The 25,095-nt window shown below is 43.0% G+C and overlaps 1 protein-coding gene across 1 annotated transcript in view; it reads right to left on the bottom strand.

Annotated features, from left to right (window-relative positions):
- The window catches only part of mpnd (MPN domain containing), a 30,561-nt gene extending 22,908 nt beyond the window's left edge, over positions 1-7,653 (bottom strand). Inside the window, exons 1-4 of the mRNA XM_067968110.1 lie at positions 7,486-7,653; positions 4,506-4,717; positions 3,430-3,660; positions 1,416-1,572 (exon numbers count right to left, since the gene is read on the bottom strand). Of these exons, the coding sequence (XP_067824211.1) occupies positions 1,416-1,572; positions 3,430-3,660; positions 4,506-4,717; positions 7,486-7,489 (604 nt within the window). The 5' untranslated portion in view covers positions 7,490-7,653. The remainder of the gene's footprint in view (positions 1-1,415; positions 1,573-3,429; positions 3,661-4,505; positions 4,718-7,485) is intronic.
- Positions 7,654-25,095: the final 17,442 nt, after the last annotated feature.

Raw genomic sequence — 25,095 nt, 5'->3', positions numbered from 1 at the left:
CCCCTCAGATCCCCTTCCTGTCTTCTGGACTGCCTCTTAGGGGACTGAAGAACCTGTGACACGTAGACCAGCACAGCTTTCGCTGCTAGTGGCAAAAAGATCCATTGTAATGTTATAGTCAAGCCAGTCTGTCCCACACAAACATGTGAATTCAGCAATAGTCGCAGCGAGTGATGTACTGCCTCTGCCCGGATTGAGAAAGCTATCTTAAGTTTGCAAATGCCATCAAAGTGAAGGAGATTCAAACAATAGGGAACAGGCAAAAGTAAAATACACAGGGATCCCGATAAGTTGGGAAGATGGGCTGATGTGTAGCAAATGGTACTCCATGTGGATAAGAATGAGGTAATGAGATAAGTAAAGAGAAATAAGCAGTGAGAATATAAATTAAGTGACTCTAGATTACAGGACACCACAAGGTTACAGGACCCAACACAGGAGCGGAATCTGGGAGTACTGGTGGAGAACTCACTGAAATCAACAGCGCAGTGTGTGGCTGCAGTAAGGAAAACCAACCAGATCTTGAGGTGTACAGGTGCAGAAATAGAGCACAAATCTCTGGAGGTGATCAGGAGTCTGTACAAGGCACTGGTACGGCCACACTGACAGTACTGTGTACAGTTCCGGTCACCATACTACAGCAAAGATAGCCAATCAATGGAGCCAGTGTGGAAAAGGGCAACCAAACTGTTACTTAGCTTAAGGCAGCTGAGCTACGAGGAGAGGATTTAGAGCCTGGGATTGTTTACTCTGGAGAAGGGAAGGCTCAGGGGGAATATTATTTAAGATTCCTAAGGGAATAGATAAATTGCACCTCGATAACATTCTCAAGATTACCACAAATTCTAGAACCGGGGGAGCATGGGCTCAAGCAAAGAAGTTGGCAGGGGGCACCAACAGTTTGAACTTAACTACTCTATGCACAGGGTGGTGAACAGGCTGCTCAGGAAGGCAACAGAGGCAGATAGTGTGAAAAAATTTAACAGAGAATGGGATAGATGTTTGATGGAGTGGACCACTGAGAGGCATTAGTTTTTGGAACTGACCTAGATGGACTGCAGAGTCCTTGTTGGTCTTTAGTTTGCCATGTCCCTATGTAGCCTTCAGTTATTTCCTGCATCCTGTCCCCAAAAACACAGGACAAGAGGGGAAATGGGAATGCACCCCCCAAAAGAATAATGGCCCAAATGCTGCGGCCAAAAGAATAATGACCTGAATCTGGATACAGTAGGGAAGCCCCTTTCTCCCCAATCAAACACCTGATCCTGTAAACATGTTATAGTATGTACCACACCCAATGAGTCAGTGTGTCCGTCTGTGCTCCTGTAAATGCTGCATAAGGAAAACATGCAGTAATTGCACCAACACGGAAAACAGTAAAATTCTGCAAAACAATAATCAAAGCGATGTGGTACCCGTCAGGCTGGAGTCTCGAGGGCTTTTAGCTTGCAGTTTCCTGCTCTTTTCTTCCACCTTCTTGACCTGATTATCTGATTTAGGGATTTTACTGCCACGGTTTTCAAAGTCCTCCTCTTCAGGAATTTCCTCATCTTCTCCTTCACTGGCCAAATTCTGTGGAGGAAATGAAACCGTTAACGACTGCTTCACCCAGGGTCTAAGTAGCTACTGGGAAATTTGACGATATCCAAGAGATGGGGACTTTTCTTTGCCAATCTGCTTCCCTCCTGAAGGCGTTGATTCCATGTTGCAGTAAGGGCTTTATAAGCATCAGGCCACCTGTGGGATCTCGTTCCTACAAGTGGCCATTCCTTCTGTGTGAGCCCAGAGCAGCAAATGCCAGCACACTGAGGGACATCGACACATACCCACATCACAGCACTGGAGTCACCGAATGGTAACTGGGGGAAGGTACTCGAGTCAATTTTTCCCTTTCCCCAGCCCAGGCTTACTGAGGTCAGCTGTAGTGTCTCTACCATCACCCCACCAGAGATCAGAGACTGTGAATCAAACCTGGAACTGCCTGGCCTACATAGTTTAGTGTTACACCAGGCTGCGCCTTCATCCACTAAAGCCCTGAAGGAAGCCTCATTGTCTCTTTGAAGGATAAGTTTGTCAACCCTGCTTACATGCAATCAACAACATGCATTTCTTCATTGATATGCTCACTATGGGATCAAAAAGCTGGAAACAGCCATTCATCCAGCCTACTTTATACATGTGATTTAAAGACTTGTTGACATTATTTGGTTAATCTTGGAATATTGACTAATTCTGGAATTTCCTGATGTGCACCATGCCAGGAAAACTGTAAACCAACATCTGCTACGAACAAACAAAATAGAGGTTACCGTCTCCTTGCCTTGACTTTTTGACACTGTGAATACAAACAACAATTTCTTGCTGACAACAGAATAAAGCTCCCTGCGCAATGTCCCATTTGTCAATAAATCAAAAGCAAAATACTGCGAATGCTGGAAATCAAATAAAAACAGAAAATGCTGGAAATACTCAGCAGGTCAGGCAGCATCTGTGCAGAATCAGTTCTGAAGCAAGGTCATCGACCTGAAACGTTAACTCTGTTCCTCTCTCCACAGATGCTGCCTGACCTGCTGGGTTTTTCCAGCACTTTCTGTTTTTATCCCAATAGTCACACCCAGGTCAAATACAGCACATGATACTATGATCCACTAATTCACTTTTACCACTCCTCCCCCTCATCTTCATTTTGAATTCCTGACACAACAATCATGGTTTGATCCTTTTTAAAAAAAAAATTGAAGAAAGTTATTTTTTTTTACTAGTTTTGAAATTATGCTAAAAGATATTTCTATACGGTCACATAGCACGTTTGGGTGAAACTCCTCCCTCTGCTATTTTAACAGAGGCGTTAAAAATAGCGATGGGAACAATTCTGAACAAAATGCATTCACATTCTACTATCCTTACCATTTCACTGAAATAATAAGGGGAATAACTGGAGCAGTCGTTTATGGACACTGGCCTTTCACCTCTGAGAGCAGAGTTCAAATCCAGAACAGACTGATGGGATGAAAGCCTTGTCTGTCTGCTTGCAATGCACACAGCAGAAAACTGCTCTGGCTCTGATGAAGAATTACACCTGAAATGGTAACGAGTCTGTTCTCGCCGCAGGTGCTGACTGAAGTGCTGAGTGCTCCTAGTATTTTCGGCTTTTACTTCAAATTGCAGTTTTTGCTTTTTATTTATTGAGTGTACATTGGGCTTGCTGCGGACTCTACAATTCTAGCTAACGCCCCTCTGAAACACGAGGAACTGGGCTGAGACTGCCCAAACTTGTTTCACATCAGACCCTTACAGCCATGTAGACACAGCAGATTTTCATCCCATTTAAGTCCAGGCTGGACTAGAACCCCCAATTCCCAGAAAATTAAACGCCCGTGTCTAACCCACAGTCCTCTCTGTTGAACTGGATTATATTTTGGACCGTACCATTTCCACGGCCTGCAGTGGAGGCTGCTGTTTCCTCAGCCACATGGTCTTGTACTGATCCAGCTTCTGCCCCTTGTACTTCACAGAGGCCCAGCCGCAGCCAGATTTCTTGGCTGGGTTGACTAGTTTCTTGCAGTGTGTGGCCCAGGCACTAGGAGAGTTGAAAACCTGGCTGGTTTCCTGCCATCTGATCTTCCCGTCGGGCAACAGGTCCCCCACAAACGTCTTCCCCTGTGAAAAACAGGGTGGAATCATAAATGGATGACAGGTCACATATGTAACACAGGAACTTTGAGTCACTTTATGGAAATAGCCTTGTGATACACATGCATGTTTTTAGATGGCTGATAAGATTAAGAGACTTTGAACAAAAAGGAAATAAAAGCTGCTCTAATTCAGTGTATTAACTGTTATGGAACAGAGCCGTTCCCACTAGGAGACGCCTAGGTTTGGGCCCCAGCTTGTACTGAGTTAGCTGAACTCAGCCAGGCCATTGAGTTTTGACATTACAAAATAGCAAAAAAAAAATAGCAAAAACTGCCACCAGTGGCTCATCTACCGGAAAGTGGTTGCTAGAAAAGGACGTGATGCCCAGCACGGTCCAATTGCCCACTGGCACTGCTTGGTGCTGGGGTGCCCAACCCTTGAAGCCCAGGCAACTCAGTCCTGTTTGCACTTATGTTTCTGGTTTGTTCTGTTGGAATTTTAACAGGCTGCAGGTTTGAAAAGGGCAATTCTTAGTGCTGTTGCTTCACTGGTGGATTAAGTCCTAAATCAGAACACTAGGCTCCAATGGCATCAACAATTTGAGATACACGCAAATTAATGGGAACATGCAATCAAACTTTGTATGTGACTCCCGAGATACACACCTAAGCGGCCCACAAAGACAAAAAGCCTTGGACACCCCTGCTCCAGGCTCAGGCATGGAAAATGAAGCCTGGGCAAGGTGCCAGGGGGATTGCCAACACTTGTGGAACTGTACCACAAGAATCAAGATCCTCATGAGAGGCAGGGAGGAAACTGTGGCAGCAGGAGGGGTTAGTAAGTTTATTTAAGTGAGGACGGTTCCTTACTAAATAGTGAATGGACAGCAGGCCTTCTCCTGGCTGGATGACTTTGTCTTTGAGAAGCACACGCAGTGTAATCCCACGGCGAGTAAGCAAGGTCCCCCGGGGACTGTGCCTTTTTCCAGCAGTCCCATTCTCAGCCTCTTCCAGGTTCACGTCCACTTCATCCTCCTCATCCTCAACTCCCTCTTCCATTGTGGGTGATGACGGGTCAGAAGCTAAGGATAAACACAAGGAAAAAATAATTAAAGGGTGTGGACTTTAGGCTAAAACTCCAGTACAATGTTAAAGAGGGTGCTGCATTTCTGGAGACACTGTCCTTTCAATACGACGGTAAAGTCTTGTCTGTGTGTCCCGGTTAGCACGGAGATCTCACGGTACTATTCGAAGAAGAGCGGGGTGCCTGGTATCCTGGGGCAGCGCAGAGGGAGCTTCACTCTGCATCACTAAATCAGATTATCTGGTCTTTTTCTCATTGCTGTTTGCGGGACCTTGCTGTGCGCAAATTAGCTACTGCGGTTCCTACATTACAACAGTAACTACATTTCAAAAGGACTTCAATGATTGTAAAGTGCTTTGGGACATCCTGCGGTCGTGAAAGGCAATATAAATGCAATTCTTTCTGTTAGGGGGAGGCACAGCAATGAATGCAAGGTTAGTGCCTGCGCTCAAGTTCCAGAAACACTAAACTTGGGGGGGGGGGTAGACTGATTGGCTAGTGCGTACACAAGCTTAAAATTGCTAGTTACACACTTGAGCACAAGTCTGGGACAGGGGTCTAGATTTCTCTCTCCCTCAGATAGTTACCTTACTCAACCCTGATGCTTATATTTTGTGAGAAGTTAATTATACTCATTGTTTTCAGTTTCTGGTGTCATGCAAAAGGAGAAAGTGGCTGCAAACCAGATGTAAATCAGTTGGCAGACCCAGTCCAGCAGTGTTGGGAGGTGGGTCAAAAGGAAGTAACTCAGGGAATAACAAACTCATTGTGTAGCTGCTCTAACATTAGGTTTAGCGGTGTGCTGACATCAGCAGTTCCCAATACCTGGGCCTTGCACAGCCAGCAGCAACCCAAAAGTAAATTGGTCAGATTGGTTAGGGCTGGCTCGCCATTAAATGTAACCTAAAGGCAGCTTTTATAAGAAATAACATTTTTAAATCCATCCTTAAGGTTTTAGTTATGCAAGAGGTTTGAATAAATAAATCCAAGTGTGTACTCTACCAGGGAAATGAGGATAGCCTGTCGATACCACAGTCATTCCATTTGGCTACAGTTTGGGTGATATAAAACAAAGTTTGCTAATTATGCCAGCCCAATTCAAGCTGCAATAACGTCACCGACAAATACACCTGTTCTGAAAAGCAACATCTGGCTGAACTCAGATGAGGGGGCTATGAATGACCTCAGCACCCCTGGGCTAGGATAGGGAAAAATCAGTCCATGCTCATGATCACACTCCAGCAACACCTGTTGGGAAAGGTGTGTGCATGACCAGGCTCAGCTTCGATGCCCTCCGAGTCAAAGAGCCCAGCCCACACATGAGGTATGGTCATTTTGAAGAGCACCAGGTGCATAGTGCGCCTCTGGAACTGTACCCCAGCACGAGTCACCGCCTTCAGGGAAGGAAGGGAGAAAATGGAATGAATCGTGACTTAGGTTTACTCAGCTCCTTGTGGTCTCGCCTCGAAATCGGAAGCCCCACTCCAGGACCTGAGCACGTAATATAGTCTGACAATCTAGTGCAGCAGTGAGAGAGGACTACATTGTCAGAGGTGGCAACTTTCAGAAAAAGACATTAAACGGAGGTCTTGTCTGCCTGTTTGATAGGACGTCAAAGTTGTAATGGGAAACTGGAAGGTTGACATTCTGGAAGGATAGGATCCGATGGGCCAATGGTCGTTCTTCATTTGAACCAATCTAATCTATTCTTAAAAAAAGCAAAACCTATTATAGCATTGTATTCACACATTTAATAAACAAACAGGTATCCAGTGGGTTTTAGTGCACAATGAGGAATTATAATCATGTCTGCATTTCTGACGGTCTCTTATTTACATTTAAGAATAATCTGACCAGATTAGAAATCACTTCAAAAACCACAGGTCCAAGTAAATCAGCAACCGCCTGTTCCACAAACCCCACTTCCTTGTCACCACGGTCAAGTCTGCAGTGCAGAAGATACCATATCTGCTGCTGCAGGAATGTATGTAGTTAAAGCAGTATTGAGAATTTTAAAATGATCATCGCACCAAAAAAAATGGTTTGAGTGGTGCAACTTACTTCAGCTTTCTAAGGCTGTCATTTCCCCTTTTTTTTTAAACTGACCTATTAGAATAAATGAGTACAAAGGGCCAGGTGGGGGGAGGAGAACTTCCTGTGCAAATTTGTTCTAAATGATTTGACTAGAATGAGTTAATCTTGCAGCTGTGTCTTCTGAATAAATTGAATTTTAAAAAAAGGTTAAAAATAAAATTACATCTCTGCAAAATAAAAACACAAAAAAGGAAGTTAATCACCGGCTGGGTTTCAAATTAAACCTGTCTTACGCAAGTCTGTAAGCTTGGAATAAAAAAGATTGTCTGGAATATTAAACCCAGAACACAAACACCACACTGCCTACACTGCAATCTAACTTGGTTGAAACGGAAGCCCCACCCACCCCAGCAAACACCCATTGGCCGCCGAGAACAGTTACAATCTCCAGCTCGGCTCGCTGATTGGTTGAGGACACTGTCAATCTGATACTAGCCCCCAAATCCATCAGGTTAAGTTGCGCCCTGCGTCTTCCCTTTGTAACAAACCGAGAGACACTTGGGCTCATCTTGGTTTCACTTTTAAATTGTGGGTGAAAAAAAAAATCTTATAAAATAGCCCCAACCCGTTAAATATACAAACCACACAGGGGATCGCGACCCTGAATCAAGTGGCACATTAAGAATTAAAATTAATTCCAATTATTAATATTGCACATACAATAAGACTCACCCATTCCTGTCAGAAGCGTTTTTTTTTGTCTTGTTCTTGAGCTTTTTTTTTCGTGAAAGGAAACAGAGGGGGAAAGAGTAAGTGTATGAAAGGGTAGGGTTTTTTTATACTGAGGGAGCAGATTTGTTAATCAGAGAGAGAGACAGAGACACCCAAACACTGGGAGGATGTTCAGCAATCTGCCACTGCATCACGTGAACACACACCAAACACCCCACGTGTCTCATTCATCTCACAAACACACTGACACACACACACACACACACTGGGGCATGCAGCACCACACGTTCATCAAACAGCAGCGACCTCAAATTATCAGGCAGGAAATGCAACTGCGTTTTATTCTAAATATTCAAATACAACAATTTATAAATATATAATTTGTATATTTGCAAATAAATCTATGCAAATGTACTTAATCTAAATCTACTATCTACAATTTATATTTATTATAAATCTCCAAATATACAAATGCAACTGTAATTTATGTATCTATAATATATTAAAACTCTTGCATATAACCCACACTTCAAATTACACGCTTCCTGTAACTTTCCCACTTTGTTGACAACATCCCTACATTTATAAAACAGATGTAAGGAATCTTACAACACCAGGTTATAGTCCAACAGTTTTATTTGAAAATCACAAGCTTTCGGAGATTATCTCCTTCGTCAGGTGAGAAGGTGACTCACTCACCTGACGAAGGAGATAATCTCCAAAAGCTTGTGATTTTCAAATAAAACTGTTGGACTATAACCTGGTGTTGTAAGATTCCTTACATTTGTCCACCCCAGTCCATCACCGGCATCTCCACATCATATATAAAATAGCATATGCTCTGACTCACCATGAACAATGGCACAAGAGATCTACTAAAGTGTCTGTGTGACTCTGTGTGAAAATAAAACCAAAGTCACCATCACCCCATTTACGGTAGTTGGGGCATTTGAAGATTTTTTTATTGTATATATAAAATATATTAATTTATATGAGGAGAATTCTAAGATTCTACGATCCTACGATATATAATTAAAATAATCATTTTTTTCCCAACTACTGTAATTGGGGTAATGGTTGCTTGGGATTTATATTCACATAATTAACTTGTTATGGTTATGATAAACCAATACAAACATTTCCCTCACTTTTATTGTAAAATGGTTTTAAAAATAGCAAGGTCCATAACTGAAGTGAATTGTTTGTTATGCTCATTCTCGAGAAAATGTAGCCTGGCACAAATTACCAGATTTATAGTCTCATGTACAGTTACAACTGCAAATTCATTTCTATATAAATCACCAAAAACAGGATGGATGGAATTCCCTTTTTGTGATTAATTATAAAATAGGATTTTATCAAGTCCAAAACCAGGGGGCTGGATAGGATCACAGCTCTAGACCTAATGTTTGCTTTTCTGATACTAATAGTTGTTTTCATATCTTCACACTTCCCTTGGAGAATAGTGGAAGGATTTGTAGGCTGATTAACCGTCTGCGACATGAACACTCTTTTCATGGCCGTAACCGTTTTTATATCAGACGACAGAGTGGCTAGTCCTATACGGAGGGAAGGTTTTATGGACTTCTACAACCCTTGTGAACCCACACCCACCAGACGCAAGTATCCCAGTGGATATCAACCCAGAATTCAGAGCCAGAGCTCCAGTCTCCTCTCATCGGGACTGCCTGGAGTGGGGTTTGAACTCTGCTACCTTCTCAATCAGAAGCAGGAATGCCACTGGTGAGCCAAAGGCTCGCTCTCATGTTTTATAGTTAATTGTAAACCTCAAAAATGAATAAATCTGCTTCATAATACATGGAAGTGAAAAAAATGCAGGAGAGGCGGGAAAGGAAAAAATATCTTTGTATCTCTTAAAAAAAATGACCACATACATGAATCTGGTTTTATTAGAGGAGCTAGAATACCCAGCAACAAATGTCTGCCACAAACGGTTTGTTCAGTGACTGCTTCCTGCATTTCCCAACACCACATAACCTTACGCAGCCATGGGGAAGGATTTCCTCAGTGTAGTAAAATCGTTAACATGCTCTTTAGAAATGGGGTTCTAATTTGCTAATCTGCCTTCCCATTTTGCTTGCCACCCCTCCAATATTCTTCCCTCCTCTCCTGAAGGCACTGACTCTTCCTAGACAAGGCTTCACGGGTACTGGTAACTCACTGTTATTTATGCGTGAGCCTAGGCAGCGAGTGTCAGGGGCATTGCACCAACCCAATCCTAGACAACCAAAATCTGAGTTTTAAAACAGAAAGTGCATTTTATTCACTTCTGTGTATTATGATGCAGAGTCTAACAAGTGAGTGTCGGCAGGCTATTCGACCATGGTAGATAATTTCAATGCAGCCCACGCCTGCCCTTACCCAGTGTCCAGCACACACATTTTCCAGCGGCAGTGACTGAATAATGATCAGGAGTGGGAGTTCTGGCTGATTGTCCCCCTCCCTAGCTTAGGGATGCTGAGGTCAATTGTAGTTCCATAACTTGCCATGGCTGAGGTCAGATAAATCTGCCAGACTGGGAATTGAACGTGGTTTGTATGGCTCGGCATTATACTGAGTAGCACACTTATTAACTGAGAAATCAGGGAAGCCTCTGATCAATTGTTTGTGACTCAAAACTTGATTAAAATCTAAGTAGCAGAAATGGCTAAACTTACATGTTTATAGGTCAATAAAACATTGACTTGTGAATGGGTGAATGTAACAAATTCTTCAATTTTAATCAACATGACTTGTATTTATATAGCCCATATAACCTAGTGATGTGCTTCAAAGCACTCCATAGAGACAAAAAAAAGATGTGGGGAGGTGAATGAAAGGGCCAGTTGAAAAGGTAGGTCTTAAGGAGGCTTTTGAAAGAGTGGAGAGGTGTGGCATGAAAGCAGTCTGAGCATCTTACAGTTACGGGTGCCCCAATTTCTAACTTTAGTATAACCCAGGGACGTTACAGCATCCTTCCCATAGCATGATCTGAACTGGATGTTTGTATCTTTTATACATGCCACCAAGTGTCTCTCCAACCCTTTCAAAGGAGGACCGAGAAATCTCCTGGTGAGACGAGGCCAGATATCAATCATTAAGCTGCTTTATTTCACAGCAAGTGAACATACAGAGCATTTATTGATCTGACTCAACTTAATTCAACCAGTTCAAAGCAGCACTTCAAGTGGATAGGGCCATAAAAAAACTAACGGAATACTGGGTTATATGGCAAGCAGTATAGGATATAAAAGTCAAGATGTAATGGTGAAACTAGATAAAACCTGAGTAAGACCACAGTTGGAGCACTGTGCTCAGTTTTGGGCTCCACACTATGAAAAGGGTGTTGAGGCAATAGAGAGGGTACAGCACAGATTCACTGGGATGCTGCTTAGTGCGAGGAAATACAAATACGAAGAAAGACTTGAAAAAGCACGGCTGTTTTCATTAGCACAGAGGAGATTAGGGGATGATTTGACAGAGGTGTTTAAAATGATGAAGGGATGGGACTGGGTAGATAGAAACAGACCGTTTCCAATGGTTGAGGAGTCTGGAACTAAGGAACATAGATATAAGATTAAATGTTAGAGATTTAGGATGGAGAGCAAGAGAATTCCTTTGCACTGAAGCAGAGACCATGCCAACATTTAAGAATCGGATAGGCGGTCGGAGGAGAGAGGGATAAAAAGATATGGGAATGGGATGGAATTTTATCCTTGGGTCAAGATTTTGCTTTGATTAGATAATGTGTTTTTTTTTAATTGAAGCCTCTCCTAAAAAATTCTGAATGGACTCTAATTTTGGAATCCTACATCTAAAAGTGAAGTCAGCATTTTGCACATGGGATTGTGTGGAGGATAAACACCTACATGGATTGGTTGGTGCAGATGGCCTGTTTCTGTGCTATAATTTCTATGTTAGGTGGAAGGGGCTAGGGAGAGAGTGTAGGGCCAGGCAGGCTGCAGGCCCTGCCATCAGCAAATTCAAACCTGTCGACAATGAGCCCAAAGTTACTGATTTGATGTAAATAACTCTATTGGGAACCAGGATTTTAACAGTGTAAATTTAGTCCAGAAAAAGACTCTTTTCATTTCATAATCGCCTGTGGCCTCATGTGTGACACAAAAGTTGGCAGGGGGTCCTGTTTAAACTTCACATTGGTTGCCAAGACAGATTACATTAATAAAAAAATACAGCATTTCTTATCTTTAACACAGCAAAACAAGGGCCGCAGTGTACGGGCAACAACAGATTACAAGTAGACCACAAGGTCATTCTACAATGGGGGGGGAAGTGTTTGATAATGTCCATTTATAAAGTAATCCAGACCTTGCCATTTTATGTATCCGCCTTGATGTCAATCGTTACAATTTGTATTTTTGTATTATTTCCCTTCCTTTCCTGAGAGTGCTGACTCTTGCTGGGATAAAGCTCCAAGGTCATTAACAGTCCTCCCGTACCTCACCCAAGTGACCGTTCTTTATGTGCGAGTCTACCCTAGGCTGTTGGCTGGATATTTGAACCCGGGGGGCATCGCAGCCGAGGCCGATCCTATCACGTGATGTCCATGCACGTTTTCCTACAGCTGTCATTGCAAAGCAATCAGAAGCAGGAACCCCGGATTAACACCTCCCTCCCACCCCACCTGCTATTCCAGCTGAGATCAGCAAACTCAGTGCAAGCCAGGAATAGAACTTGGGACTCTCTGTTCTACAAGGCTCAGTGTCATACCTGATCATGCCTACAATTTATTTTATACATCGACTTGTTTTTAATATTAACCCTTAGAATACCGCGCACATGTTTACTTATTCAACGGCAGTTTTCTTATCTTCATGAGTTTTAATACCTCATATAATGCCCTGGTTGTGTCTATGACATGCCCATGTCCATCTCAGTGTCTAGACTTTTGATTGACTGAAAAACTGTTATTGGAGTTGGTTTTTAGCCAATTTTTAAAAGGTTGCTCCCACTTCCAAAGTACACAGCATGAGCCAGGAGGAAGTGACACAAATGAAGAGTTTTAAAGTTAATTTTAAATTTAAAAAAAAGTACAGAGAGTTAAGCAGCAAAAAAGTAAATGTCAAAAAATAGGTTAAAGAGAAGAAAAAAGGAGAGGGAGAGATAGAAACGGGCAAAAAGAAAGAGGGAATGAGAGAGTTACAGACAGATAGTGAGTGATAGAAACAGGAGGGATTGACTGATAGGGAAAGAGAGCTAGAGAGAAACAGAAACAGTGAAAAGGAGACAGGCAGAGAGACAGAAGCGAGAAACATACAGAGGGGGAGAGAGAGAAGCAGAAATGGTGAGAGAGACATCTAGAGACAGAGACATGAAGAGAGACAGTAAGAGGCAGAGAGGGGGATAGAAAGAGACGGGTAGATAGAAACACACGTGAAGAGTGTCAGCAGGACTTTCCCACTCTGCCGCCTTAACCTCGGTTAAAGATTGGTTAAACCCTGGAGAAACAGCATTTAGCCATTACACCATTTCCCCAAGGGTTCTGCCGATCTCCTGCCAGAAAACCCCATGTAAATTCCAGGCAACAGAGACAGGAAGAGAGACTCAGACAGAGAGACATGGAAAGAGAATGAGAAAGTAGAGAATAGAGGAAAAATGGAAAACAGGGCAAGCAGAATTAAAGTGTTTAAAATGTTTAAATTTCCCATATTTTCAACTTTCCTCTCCTGAAGGTATGCACTGTCGCAGTGGTATAGTTCCACAGGACTACCCTCTCCTAGTCTTTAGCCCAATTATCTATTCTTCATGGGTAAGGCCTGGAATTTCCTGGAAAGTTTTGGCCTAACTATGGCGTAAGAGCAGCATTGTGCCATTTTTTTCCAAGGAAATTCGAATTTGCGCACAACTGATTTACGACAGTTTTACGCTGAAACATCGGGACGTGCAAATTTCCTCAATCGTTTGCACCACTTCTGAGATACGCCTGCCAAAACCCTCTATCGTTTATTTGCATAGAAGCCTCCCCCTGTGCAAAAGACCAACTCAAGCGAGTGTCCTGGATTTATCCAAATGATGCACTGGCATAGAACCACACCCAAAAATGTAGGCGCAGCACAGTCCTGAAGACACCTGATATCAGCACAACTGACATTTCTGGCGTTTGGTAGCGATTTTCTTTGCGATTTTGTTTTGAATTTTTCCTACTTAAACCTGCACTATACTGAACCAAAATACTATCAGTATCAGTGCACCCAAAATTTTTCGGCCCCCTGCCACCCGTCCCCAGGTGTTCAGAAAGACTCAGTAGCTGGAATGGCCTTCTCAATTGGTATACCCCTCTTCTGCATAACAATGAAAGAAGAAGAGGAGCAGCGGAGGCATGAGGTTCTGAGAGTGAGGCGCCATGGCAGAAAGCACTGACAGAGTAAAATCGCTAGCATAGCAACACAATGACCGGGAAGTTCTTCGGAGCTGCCCCCACTCACTCCAACGGAAGTGCAGCGGAAACTCGCGTGAGTTGGTCTTTTGCATGGCGGGGTGGGGCTGCTATGCAAATAAGCGATAGAGGGTTTCGGCAGGCGTATCTCAGAAATGGTGCAAACGATTGAGGAAATTTGCACGTCCCGATGTTTCAGCGTAAAACTGTCATAAATCAGTTGTGCGCATAGTCCCGCCGGGGGAGTGGGAGCAGCTCCGAGGAACTTTCCAGCCAATATCACTCAAAAGTGAAACTACATCTGGTAGAGAGGTTAACCTCAGAAGGTAATTCTGAGTAATTCAGACTTTAACAATGTTAATGGCTTTTTGACACTAGTGTTGGATTCTGCCCAAATTGACAGCACGGCGAAGATGTGCAAATTAACCTTTGCTACCAGACATAGCAACGGAGCCAACTGCCAGTTGAATGTAGAAATGAGAGGCTAAACCAGAAATAAGATCTCCTCCAGTAAGTTTAGTGGTAAATAGACAGGAATCTCAACTGGACAGATGTGTGTTCAAACCCAGTTTTAATTGAGATTCACACTTCCTTCACCTCGTTATGCAAGTTTTTGTGGTTCTTACCAGACCACTTAAATGATACAGCACTGCTGCTATGACGCTTCAGACTGCTTTATTTCATACTCCATGCATCCAAGTTTCTTTATTTTACAAGAAAAGTCCACTAGACAGTTATATAGAAACATACAGTAAGTCTATTTTCTGAGGGGAAAACAACATTTTAAAAGTAGCTTGCAAAGTATCTACAGTTGTAACACAAATAGGTAACAATTGATGGCGCTGCATTTGCACTTGTTTTACACCAGTTTGTACATTCCAGTGTAGGCAAATGAGCTCCGCTGGAAATTTCCGCACAGAAACTGGCGTAAATTTCTGAGTAATTTCAGCGTAAATGCAATCCAGGAAATTTGGGGCCTAAGTGTCAGCAGCATCCCAGCATATCCTGTCCTCACACACACCACATTCCAGCATAAATCACTGAATAGCGACTAGGAGTGACAATCCTGGCCTCTTTCCTCCCGCTGAGGCTCCCCTACTACCACCCTAGTTCACATCGTCTAACTCGGCAGAGACTGGAGATTGAGCCTGGGATCTTCCTGGTGTTTGATTTTAGTTTTTAAAGGAAAGAAGGATTTGATCAGACAGATATAATATATGCTTGACAATTCCTAGATTTGGCACTTTCAATCACAAGTCATATACCTGAGAAATTGTCACAGACAGAAAACATAAAAATAGTTTAAAGTGACAAACTGCATCTGTCACATGGGCCCCAGGGAATGACCAAGTTGCATTAATGTATTCCTCAATTTTCTCTCTCTTCATACCATGCCTGGCAGTAAGATTGTAAGTATTTTTTTTTGCAGCCAATGAAGTACAGTTGTCCCAGCATTCGTAGCAGTAGTGAAAGCCCGGTATTATATCCAAAGTAACACCACAGCTTTTTCTCACCGTCCAGCAAGAGAAATGCCAGGATTCTCCGGCACAGTAAATACACACACGAGATCACGATCGCCGAATGCTCACGATCTCACGTGTGAGTCTCCCTCTGAATGCAAGAGGGTTTAGAGACCTGCATGCAGAGAAACTAAACCTCAAATGCCAAAAATTTAAAGAAAGGTTGACGTTTGTGACGGGACCTTTCCTCAGATCAATAGGGATGACTGCTGTAAAATCAGGATAGCAGAGCCAGGTTTAGGTGACCTGGTCCAAGACCTCCAGATTTCTACAGGCCTGCGCTAGATATTCCACTTGTTGATAGCTGTAGTGGCATTTTTGTCCAGCAGAGGGTAATCCACCACTACATGAATTAAAGAATGTAAGGACTTGCACAACACCCGGTTACAGTCCAATAGTTTTATTTTAAATCACAAGCTTTCGGAGCTTTCCACCTTCGTCAGGTGACGAAGGAGGAAAGCTCCGAAAGCTTGTGATTTAAAATAAAACTGTTGGACTATAACCTGGTGTTGTGCAAGTCCTTACATTTGTCCACCCCAGTCCATCACTGGCATCTCCACATCATGAATTAAAGAAGAGACTGTTGGAAACAGAAATGTCTGTTTTTATTTTATGTGATTTTAGATTTTTTTTAACTCATTCTCAAGATGTAGGATTGCTGGCATTCATTGCCCATCCCTAACACAAGGGAGTGGGCCACTCCAGAGGACAGTTAAGAATCAACCATTTTGGTGTGAGACTGGAGTCATGTATAGGCCAGACCAATTGAGTTTTATACAACAATCCAACAGCTTCATGGTCACTTTTACTGATACCAGCTCTTTATTTCCAAATTTTCTTTAAACTGAATTCAAATTCTCAAACTGCTATGGTGGGATTTGAACTCACAGTTCAGCTGGATTATTAGTCCAGGCCTTCTAGGATTACTAATCCAGTATCATAACCACTACACTACCATATAGGGTTACTAACTCTAGTTGGACGTATTCCTGGAGGATTCATCATATAAGCTCCAACCTCCAACTGCCCCGCCCAGTTAAACAGCCTTTTTTAAATCCTTCTCCAATATTTTTATAACTAATAGACGAAAATGAAAAATATACACAATTTTTTTTGTCGCCCCTGTGATTTTTCTCGCAGCAGTGTCCTGGAGATTAATCTTTAATTCCTGGAGACTTCAGGGCAATCTGGGAGGCTTGGTAACCCTATGAGTGAGTGATTGGATGAGTGAGGTGTGGCACGGTGAAGCTAATGGACTTTTGAAGGTTGAGACAAGGGGATGGCAATGAAGGGTAGGGGCTTGTAGTTTGTGTACTTGGGAGAGAGGACCAAGAGAGGAAGAGAGCAAGGTGAGGAAGGGGGAGAAAGGGGAAAAAAAGAAATATAAGCTAGCATAAAGAGCGACGGGACGGCAAGCCTTTAAGTAAAGGGAAAGCCAGTCAAATGATACCTACGGCCAGACTAGTCAGAAGGGATGGTGCTTCTTAACCAGTTTTTGAAGTTCAATAGATTAATATACGTCATAGGAAAAAAGTTGAACTTTAATCTCTGAAGGTAATAACTGGTAAAGGAATGATTGTATGGTATAACGGAATAATTATGATGTTGTAAATTTCTTTAATAATGAATTAATGCCATTAAAAAAATGGCCGATCAAGTCTGATCTTGGGCGTACCAGGTGCAGTAGGCTTTTCTTGCTAGCGGAGGCTGCTCTTAGCTCTGCACATTCACACTGCTTTCAATCACCAACCTTTTTGCTGCTCACTCCTGCATTCTCTTTCTCTGTCTTGCTTTCCAATGCCCATTTCTTTGGCTGCACATTATCTTGTTGGCAGACAAAGGGAAGGGGGTCGAGACAGAGTGAAAAAAAGAAGACGAAAATAAGCTAGCAAAAAACACCCACTGCCACATTGCTCTGAAAGTATCTGATCCCGTCTTGATCTCGGACTCTAAGCAGAGTCAGTAGGGTTACCAACTCTTGTTGGACGTATTCCTGGAGGTTTCATTGCATGACCTCCTGCCTCCAACCTCCCCACATAGTTAAACAGCCTTTTTTATTCTTCTCCTATATTTTTATAACTAATAAATGAAAATGAAAAATATACACAATTTTTTTAATGCCCCTATGATTTTTCTCCTGGGTTGCTCATAGTAGTGTCTTGAAGATTAATCTTTAATTCTTGGTGACTCCAGGGCAATCTGGGAGGGTTGGCAACCTTACTACCGGACCCAAAGGGTAAATCCAAACTAAAAATGATTTGAGCCAGCAGTGTCTCTGGGTGTGGTTCCTTTTGTTCTATGGCCATTGTTGAATGCCAATACATGTGGCAAGCCGCGTGCAATCATACTTTGCCGTCGATTGAAAGAAACGTCTGCCTTTTCATTTCCATTTCCTAGCCAAGGGGAGGTGAGGCCAACTGAAGCATCCCGACTGTGGTGTCAGCTGAGATCACACATCGAGGATCAAACCTAGGACCTTGTTGGCTGTAAAGCTCAGGACCATGGTGAGTGGTATATTCATACACTGAGCCATCAGGGGAAGCCCAGGAGCAAAATGCCCTACAGTCAGATGTCATAATCCCAAACATTTCTCCAAAGTAGTGCAATCTAGGAATATCCCCAAATAACATGCTAATCATATCTGTTTTCCCATCTATATTTCCCTTGTTTAATGCTTTTACATATATGTTTATAAAAACTCTTTTACTTGTTAAGAGAAGTGAGCGTTTGGTTAGATGCATTGTACACCTCAGTAAGGCCAGCTACATTTTCCTGTCTAAACCTTGGCATTGAGCAGGATATGAGTGAAGTAAGGAATAGATCAGGGCTTGAGTTCTGGTATTTGCTTTGTTGTTTATAAAAAAATCATTGGACCGTTAATAACTTGGGGTGTAAGGAAATGGAGCATCTCCTGATCTCTACTGGCAGGTGGGAGAATTTAAATAAATTAGATAGGTTTGTCATCTCTCTTGTCTCTATTGTACTCCTGGACAGAATATGTGGGAAACTTGCTGTGTGAAAGACCATCCTTTTCTCATTTGTAGCCTCCAACTTCTCTCTCTTCTTCTCAAAGGTAACAAAAATTAAAGGGGATTAAAGCAAAAAGGTTAAAAATTAAAATAGAGAAAATATAGCCTAAAGCGACTGACGCTCTGGCGCGTCAACAATGATGCACCCAAAAGAATAGAATTCAACCCTTTGTGTGAATGAGGAACTCTTGGCTATAAATATTAAGAGGCAAGAAAAGAAGCATGTGAGCCTACAGGAAGGTGGGTGAGCTTAAAGACTTTCCTGTAATACTTTGACTCAATGTGCCTGCAGGCATTCTGGCTCTTGTAGATGTTTTCCACGGAGCTCTGCGTTTGAATTTAACACTATGTGGTGAGCCATACCATTCAGCAGGCTCCCAGGGTGAATCGCAATCGGATCTCAGTTGGGGGGCAGCAGGGTCACTACATTGATTCCAGCTGTCTTGGTCTAGGGCGTGAGGGTGGGTGGTGGGGGGCGGGGGGAATGAGCCACTCCTGATTGCTATCGAGTGACTCCTGTGGGAAGTGTGTGGGTGTTAGGTAAGGACTAGGGGTAGCTCTGAGGCCCCCGCCCCCCCCCCCATGACAAATAGCCTGTGAGGTAATGGAGGGCTGATAGAGCTCGTGGAATCATACGATGGTGGAGTCAGTACTTTCAAGAGAAGAGGGAAGGAAATTGAAAAGTTTATTTTTAAAAAAATTCGATCAGTTATTAATCCATGCAGAAATCCTGCAGAGTATCAAGTGACTCCCAAAGGCTGTTTCAGAACCTGGAGGCTTCCCAGTTGATCCCTCAGGTATGTTACTGAAATGGCTTGGTTGTAAAGTAATGCATGCTAATCCAATGAAAAGAAAACATAACTGTGGGCAAATAAATGGTCAAAAATCAGTAGTGTGTGCATCTCCCAGGGACCACCCTTCAGTACTGTGCCTAGCTCTGGTCTCTGAGGATTGGAGGCTAGGCAGTGAGGAGCCATGAGACTGAGCCTATCATCAGACGATTGAATTGTGAGGAAAGAGAGGGACCTGGTCTGAATCCAGCTCAGACTAATGGGATGAGAATCCCCTCTGTCTATTGACTGTAAGCAATGAGTTTGGGCCGTCTCAAGTCAGTTCCAAGCAGGCATGAACCCACAGCACAAAACTGCCCCTAATTAATTGGCATTGATTTGGCAATCTTATTTAGAGAGGCCACGGTATTTCCAGTTGAGGAAATAGAAAAATATCACACTGGTGCAGTAGGGGTGCTCTTCTGACATCGGGATTGAGGCACATTTATGAGAGGTTTACTCTGCATCTAACCCACGCTACACTTAACCTGGGAGTGGTGGATTCTGATTGTATGCCTGAAATGAAAAGTGTTCCATTCCCCAGCACCAACATCCTTACTTTGATGAGCGCAAGAATAAACCCAAACCCATTTGCGTCTTAATCCAAGACAAACATAAAACAACAATTTTTAGTTATATAGCGCCTTTGACATGGAAAATTATCCCAAAGCACTTCACGCAGGTGAAGAGAAGAAAATGAATGTGGACCAAAAAAAAGAGCTTAAGGGTGATTGAAGACTTGGGCACATGGGGGGCACACATGAAAGACACAAATATCCAGTTCAAAATATCCTGGGTTTTTAAAAATTACTTCTTGGGATATGGGTGTCACTAGCAAGGCCGGCATTTAAGGTGGAAGGTGGCGGTGAGCCACCTTCTTGAACCGCTGCAGTCCATGTGGTGAAGGTTAGGTAGGGAGTTCCAGGATTTTGACCCAGTGGCGATGAAGGAATGGCGACATATGTCCAAGTCAGGATGGTGTGTGACTTGGAGGGGAACCTGGAGATGAGGGTGTTTCCATGAGCCTGCTGCCCTTGTCCTTCTAGGTGGTAGAGGTTACGAGTTTGGGAGGTGCTGTCAAAGAAGCCCTGGCTAGTTTCTGCAATGCTTCCTGTAGATAGTACACACAGCAGCTAGTGACTATAGGAACAGGAGAATAGACCGGATGAATGCGTGGCGGCAGAGATGGTGTAGGAGGGGGGGATTTAGATTCCTGGGAAATTGAAACCGGTTCTGGGGAAGGTGGGACCTGTACAAGTGGGATGGGTTACACCCGAGCAGGACCGGGACCAATGTCCTCGCGGGGGCATTTGCTAGTGCTGTTGGGGAAGGTTTAAATTAGAGTGGCGGGGTTGGGAACCTGAGCGGAGAGTCAGAAGGGAGTAAAGTTGAGAGCAGCAAGAGAGGGGAAGACCCAGGGGAAATTTACAATACAGATAGTACAAACAGTTGTTCAAGAACAAGTGAAAGGGAAAAGCGTAGAGCAGCTGGGTATTCTGCGGCGAGTGACTCACCTCCTGACTCCCCAAAGCCTTTCCACCATCTCCAAGGCACAAGTCAGGAGTGTGATGGAATACTCTCCACTTGCTTGGATGAGTGCAGCTCCAACAACACTCAAGAAGCTCGACACCATCCAAGATAAAGCAGCCCGCTTGATTGGCACCCCATCCACCACCCTAAACATTCACTCCCTTCACCACCGGCGCACTGTGGCTGCAGTGTGTACCATCTACAGGATGCACTGCAGCAACTCGCCAAGGCTTCTTCGACAGCACCTCCCAAACCCGTGACCTCTACCACCTAGAAGGACAAGAGCAGCAGGCACATGGGAACAACACCACCTGCAGGTTCCCCTCCAAGTCACACACCATCCCGACTTGGAAATATATTGCTGTTCCTTCATCGTCGCTGGGTCAAAATCCTGGAACTCCCTTCCTAACAGCACTGTGGGAGAACCGTCACCACACGGACTGCAGCGGTTCAAGAAGGCGGCTCACCACCACCTTCTCAAGGGCAATTAGGGATGGGCAATAAATGCTGGCCTCGCCAGCGACGCCCACATCCCATGAACGAATAAATTTTTAAAAAGCAGAAAGAAAGTGTACTTTAGGCACTACAGATAAAGAAAACTAGAAGGCGTAAGGCGATTAACCCAGCATCAAAGCTGAAGGTCAGGCTAGGGTGTGTGGCCCAACTAAGAGTTCTATATACAAATGCATGGAGTATAAGGAATAAATTAAATGAACTACAAGTTCAAATTCAAATTGGAGGGTATGACATGATAGCTATTACTGAGACATGGCTGCAGGATGGTCAGGATTGGGAACTAAATATACCGGGTTATAAGGTCTACAGGAGAGATAGGGAAAATGGAAGGGGGGAGGAGTAGCCTTAGTGATTAGAGATGAAATCACTTCAATGATAAAGGAGGATATAATGAGAGGTAAGCAGCCAACAGAGACCTTATGGGTTGAATTGTGAAATAGGAAAGGATCTAAGACTATAGTGGGAGTTGTGTATAGAACCTCTGGCAGCAGCTCTGAAGTGCTAGATTGTATAAATACAGAGATTAGACAAGCGTGTAACAAAGGCATAGTGGTCTTAATGGGGGACTTTAGCCTTCACATAGATTGGGAAAAGCAGACTAGCAACTGTCTGAAAGGTAGTGAATTTCTTGAGTGTGTCCGAGATAGTTTTCTACAGCAGTATGTGCTAGAGGCAACAAGGGGACAAGCCATACTAGATTTCGTAATGAGTAATGAACCATGTTTAGTTAACAGCTTAACTGTGCGCGAACATGTATCCAATAGTGATCATGACATGATCGTGTTCAATGTCGTGTTTGAAAGGGAAAAAAGTGAATCAGCTGCTAAGATTCTAGACTTGGGTAAGGCCGACTTCAATGGGATGAGACAGAGACTGTCTACAGTAAACTGGGCAAATCTATTAATAGGTAAAACGACTGATGATCAGTGGGAAATGTTTAAAGAAACATTTAACGTGATACAGAATTGGTTTATACTCCTGAGGGGCAAAAACTCTACTTGCCAAAAAAAAGCCATGGACAACTAAAGAGGTAAGGGACAGTATAAGACATAAGGAAACGGTATACAAAAAGGCAAAAAATGGCACAGATCCTGGCGAATGGGAAAGATACAAAGATCAATAAAGGGTCACAAAACAGATAGTAAGAGCTACAAAAAGAGAGGATGAAAAGAAACTTGCAAGGAATATCAAAACCAATACGAAGAACTTTTATAGTTATATTAGGAAAAAGAGGGTGGTCAGGAGCAGTGTTGACCCCTTAAAAACTGAAAGTGGGGATATTGTCATTGACAATGGGGAAATGGCGGACATGTTGAACAATTACTTTGCATCAGTATTTACAGAAAAAGAGGATAGCATGCCAGAAATCCCAAGAAAACTAATATTAAATTGGGGACAGGGACTCAATAAAATTAACATAAGTAAAGCAACAGTAATGAAGAAAATAATAGCATTAAAGAGTGACAAATCCCCAGGACCAGATGGTTTCCATCCGGGGATTTTTAAGGGAGTAGGTGAGCACATTGCAGATGTCCTAACAATAATCTTTCAAAGTTCTCTAGATTCAGGAACTGTCCCTCTAGATTGGAAAATTGCACATGTCACTCCGCTTTTTAAGAAAGGAGAGAGGGAAACCGTGGAATTATAGACCAGTTAGCCTAACATCTGTTGTGGGGAAAATGCTGGAGTCTATAATTAAGGATAGGGTGACTGAACACCTCGAAAATTTTCAGTTGATCAGAGAGAGCCAGCATGGATTTGTGAAAGGTAATTCATACCTGACAAACCTGATTGAATTTTTTGAAGAGGTGACTAAAGTAGTGGACAGGGGAATGTCAATGGATGTTATTTATATGGACCTCCAGAAGGCATTTGATAAGATCCCACATAAGAGACTGTTAGCTAAGATTGAAGCCCATGGAATCGAGGGAAAAGTACGGACTTGGTTAGGAAGTTGGCTGAGCGAAAGGCGACAGAGAGTAGGGATAATGGGTAGGGACTCACATTGGCAGGATGTGACTAGTGGAGTCCCGCAGGGAGCTGTCTTGGGGCCTCAATTATTCACAATATTTAATAACGACTTAGATGAAGGCATAGAAAGTCTCATATCTAAGTTTGCCGATGACACAAAGGTTGGTGGCATTGTAAGCAGTGTAGGTGAAAACATAAAATTACAAAGCGATATTGATAGATTAGGTGAATGGGCAAAACTGTGGCAAATGGAATTCAATGTAGAAAAATGTGAGGTCATCCACTTTGGATCAAAAAAGGATAGAACAGGTTACTTTCTAAATGGTAAAAAGTTAAAAACAGTGGATGTCCAAAGGGACTTAGGGGTTCAGGTACATAGATCATTGAAGTGTCATGAACAGGTGCAGAAAATAATCAATAAGGCTAATGGAATGCTGGCCTTTATAACTAGAGGACTGGAGTACAAGGGGGCAGAAGTTATGCTGCAGCTATACAAAACCCTGGTTAGACCGCACCTGGAGTACCGTGAGCAGTTCTGGACACTGCACCTTCGGAAGGACATATTGGCCTTGGAGGGAGTGCAGCGTAGGTTAACTAGAATGATACCCGGACTTCAAGGGTTAAATTACGAGGAGAGATGACACAAATTGGGGTTGTATTCTCTGGAGTTTAGAAGGTTAAGGGGTGATCTGATCGAAGTTTATAAGATATTAAGGGGAACAGATAGGGTGGATAGAGAGAAACTATTTCCGCTGGTTGGGGATTCTAGGAGTAGAAGGCACAGTCTAAAAATTAGAGCCAGACCTTTCAGGAGTGAGATTAGAAAATATTTCTACACGCAAAGGGTGATAGAAATTTGGAACTCCTTCCGCAAACGGCAATTGATACTAGCTCAATTGCTAAATTTAAATCTGAGATAGATAGCTTTTTGGCAACCAAAGGTATTAAGGGATATGGGCCAAAGGTGGGTATATGGAGTTAGATCACAGATCAGCCATGATCTTATCAAATGGCAGAGCAGGCACGAGGGGCTGAATGGCCTACTCCTGTTCCTATGTTCCTATGCAGCCACGATGCGCCAGTGGTGGTGGGAGCGGATTTTTAAGGGCTGCCAGTCAAGCGGGCTGCTTTGTCCTTCTTGAGTGTTGTTGGAACTGGACCTATCCAGGAAAGTAGAGAGTATTCCAACACACTCCTGACTTGTGCCTTGTAGAGAAGGTTAAGAGGATTTCTGACACAGCCCTCAAAATTATATGGGGTTTTGATAAGTTAAATTGGGATAATCTATTTCCATTGGTCGGTGAGTTGGCATCTAGTGGGTATGAATTTAAGGTCAGCACCAAAAGAATAAAGCAAGAGGTTTAGGAGATTTTTTTTCGCTGTGGGGTGTTAGGACACTGAATGTCCTGCCAGAAACAGTGGTGGAGGCAAAATCCATAATAGCTTTTAAGGGGGAAATGGATAAATATTGGAAAAAGAAAAATTGAAAAGGGTCTGGGGAAAGGGCTGAGGAATGGAACAAAGTGGATAGCTCTTTCAGAGAGCCAGTGCAGGCACGATTGCTTTCTTCAGTGCTGTAAAATTCTATCATTCTCTTCCTCTCTCTCCCTCTCTTTCAATATATGAACAGATCTTCCTTTGCATTGTTCATGGTGTGCCAGAAAAATACGCTGTTTTATAACAATAGTGGTGTTATCAACAAACTGCTGTGGAAAGTATTACAGGAAGTAGGTGTGGCACTTAAAGAAAGAAAGAAAGAAAGACTTGCATTTATATAGTGCCTTTCACAACCTCAGGACGTCCCAAAGTGCTTTCCA

Source organism: Heptranchias perlo, chromosome 29 (assembly GCF_035084215.1).
Source record: "Heptranchias perlo isolate sHepPer1 chromosome 29, sHepPer1.hap1, whole genome shotgun sequence".
Lineage (NCBI taxonomy): Eukaryota > Metazoa > Chordata > Chondrichthyes > Hexanchiformes > Hexanchidae > Heptranchias > Heptranchias perlo.
Note: the sequence above shows the minus strand (reverse complement) of the source record. Positions and strands in the feature narration are given on the sequence as shown.